The 3,149-nt window shown below is 39.3% G+C and overlaps 1 protein-coding gene across 1 annotated transcript; it reads right to left on the bottom strand.

Moving 5' to 3' along the window:
• Window positions 1-2,204: 2,204 nt before the first annotated feature.
• Window positions 2,205-3,149, bottom strand: LOC132242084 (olfactory receptor 52B4-like). The gene has a single exon (XM_059710999.1). The coding sequence runs from the start codon at window positions 3,147-3,149 to the stop codon at window positions 2,205-2,207; it is 945 nt and encodes a 314-aa protein (XP_059566982.1).

The raw sequence follows: 3,149 nt of genomic DNA, 5'->3' as shown, positions 1-3,149 counted from the left end.
TATATCAATGTGTGAAAATATGCTTAAAGAACAAAATATTTTCTAAATATTCATGATTATGTGTCATGGATGAGATCGTTGTGATTATTATGTTTCTTTATTATGTGTTTTTAAACAAACAGATACTATTGAAATGTTAAATATAAAATTTAAACTCTAGCACAAATGAAATTTTAATAAATAGTAAGTAATGGATGTATCTTAAAATGAGAAAAACTGAGGGGAAAAGAAAAGAATAATCCAAGGGAAAGACCAGTGATTTGACTACATGGAAATCACTAGGCATCAGGTTACCCAGCTTCTCGAGAGTTTCCACCAACTACTATCATATAATTTATTGATCCACCCTCCCATTCATCCTCTTATGATTTATTCATTCAACAAATATTTAATGAGGTCCTGAAATGTGCTAAGAACAGTTATTAGATGCTACAGATACAGTAGTGTAAATATCACACAAAAGTATTTTCCTCATCAAATTTTTACTTACTTAAAAGAATGCTAAAATAAACAAAATAAAAGCAAAGCTGGCATATAGTCAACTCTATGTAATGGTTTGCTATGACAACCACCACCAGCAGCAGCATGTATTATAGAGAAAAATAACAAATGCAAAGGGCCTACATTATCAGTTGTGAGATGTCACGGGGATTCTGATATTAAATGGGATGGTCATTAGAAATCTGTGCTTTGGGATCTCAGCATTCTCATCCATTGAATTCAGAATAAGATCCATTTACCTGTCTACATCTAGACTAGAAGTTTGAATGAGATAAACTAGAAAATGGCCTTCTCTGGAAATTTGTTGAACTATACTGGGATATTGTATAATGGTTAATTTTATGTGTCCATTTGACTAAAATATGGTGCCCACTTCTTTGGTCAAGCACCAGTCTACATGTTGCTGTGAAAATATTTTTAAATATAAATAATATTTAAATCATTAGACTTTAAGTGAAATAGATAACCCTCCATAATGTGAGTACGCTTCATCCAATCAGTTGGAAACCTTGAAAGCAAAGACTGAGGTCCCCAAGGAAGATGGAAACATAGAAATTCAGATTGCAACATAGAAATTCTGCTGGCACTGTGGACTACGGAATATGGACTAAGATGAGGACACATTTTGATTATTGATTTTCAAAATGTGGAGATCATTATGATTTTAACAAGTGCAGTTTAAATGAGCTGGTATAAGCGAATGAGAAAATGGAGTGGGGTCAAGAAAAAAATTAGGGGATTTGAGACTGCCAGTGGACATTAGGTACTTTCCTCTATGAAGAGAAATGAAGTAGTAGATGTAGGTGAATGTAGATTGGGGGGGGGGCGGTTCAAATTTATTTTTGTTTTGGTATATTTTTACATTGAAGGAAAAAGTGATATGAAAAGATGGGAATGGCTCTGGCAGGTGTTGCTCAGTGATTAGAGTGTCAGCCTGCGCACTGTGGTGTCATGGATTCAATTCCCCATCAAGGGCAAGTACCTGGGTTGCAGGTTAGATCCTGCACCCTACTCAGGGCCAGTGTGGGAGGCAACAGATCAATGTGTCTCTCTCACATCACTGTTTCTCCCCCGCCCCTGCCCCCAATCTGATTCATTCTCTCTCTCTCTCTCTCTCTCTCTCTCTCTCTCTCTCTCTCTTTCTCTCTTTCCCACTCACTCTATCCCTCCTTTCAACTCTTTCTAAAAATCAATGGAAATCCTTGGGTGAGGATTAACAACAACAAAAAGATGAGAATGATTCCAATAAAGAAAAATATGTTAAAAATAACAAGGACAGAGAAAAAAATGGCTGGAGAAATGTCCTAAGCTTGATGAGAGACAAGCGAATTCAAAGCACAGAACACCTTGAAAAGAATAGTTCACCAATTTTTAGGAAAAACCACTGTTAAAGATTTAACTCATTGAATTCCTTAGTCCACAGTTACAGCGGTAAATAAGACTTAGAGAAGTGGCCTGATCTAGTTCTTAATTCTATGGGTGAGAAAGCTAATTGAGGCTCCCAAGACAGATACTTAATGACACATTAGAGGCTTTGGGAGAAAACTGCATCAAAACCTCACTGATACAATTGCACTAGAAACACCAACTTCTGGATTCATTTGGCAAGTACTATCTCACCTGCCGAGATATACTGGTGCTAAAGATCACATCATGCATGGATACCATAGCTGCACAAAAGAATCAGCTTCCAACAGGGAAAGTTATTTCTGCTTTGTAAACAACAGGTGGACCACCTGATCCCTAATTTGCTTGGTCTTAATGCCATAAATGATGGGATTCAGCATAGGAGGAGCCAGAATGCAGATATCAGCCACCAAGACATGGATATGGGGTGAGATGTGGCGTCCAAACCTCTGAATAAGGGTTGTGAAGATCCCAGGCCCATAGAAGAGGATGATGACACAGACGTGGGAGCCACAAGTATTGAGAGCTTTGTGTCGAGCATCTCGGGATGGGATGTGGAAGACAGCTCGAAGAATCAACACATATGAGACAAAAATTAGCACAACATCTAAGATCACTGTTGACATTAGGACAAAAAAGCCATACCAAATATTTACTCGTATGTCATCACAGGAAACATGGGCCAAAACAATGTGCTTACAAGCAGTGTTTGGGAGGATGTCACTTTTGCAGAAGGTCAGTCTTTTCAGAAGAAATATTATGGGGGACATTATACCATAACTTCTCAGAAAGATTGCCACACCAATTTTCCCAATCAGTGCTTGTGTAAGAATGGTGGTGTATCTCAGTGGATAGCATATGGCAATGTAGCGGTCAAATGCCATCACCAGCAGGATCCCTGACTCAGAGACGAAGGTGGAATGGGTGAAGAATAGTTGAGCGATGCAACAATCCAGGGAGATCTCCCCAGCATGGAACCAGAAGATGGCCAAGGCCTGAGGCACTGTGCACGTGGAGAGGACAATGTCTGCTCCGGCCAGCATGCAGAGGAAGAGGTACATGGGTTCATGGAGACTGGGCTTGATGAGAATAATGAATATAAGCAGGCTGTTCCCCAGCAAAGCGCTGACATAGGAAATGAAGAAGGGGATGGAAATCCACATGTGCTTGTTCTCTAAGCCAGGAATGCCCAGCAAGTGGAAGACTGTGTGGCTAACACCAGTGTAATTTGAGGTAGTCAT

The sequence above is a fragment of the Myotis daubentonii genome, chromosome 9 (assembly GCF_963259705.1).
Source record: "Myotis daubentonii chromosome 9, mMyoDau2.1, whole genome shotgun sequence".
NCBI classification, from domain to species: Eukaryota; Metazoa; Chordata; class Mammalia; order Chiroptera; family Vespertilionidae; genus Myotis; species Myotis daubentonii.
Note: the sequence above shows the minus strand (reverse complement) of the source record. Positions and strands in the feature narration are given on the sequence as shown.

What these genes read in the sequence shown, in the direction of transcription:
- LOC132242084 (XM_059710999.1), bottom strand. Translation starts at nt 3,149, where the DNA reads ATGACTACCTCAAATTACACTGGTGTTAGCCACACAGTCTTCCACTTG.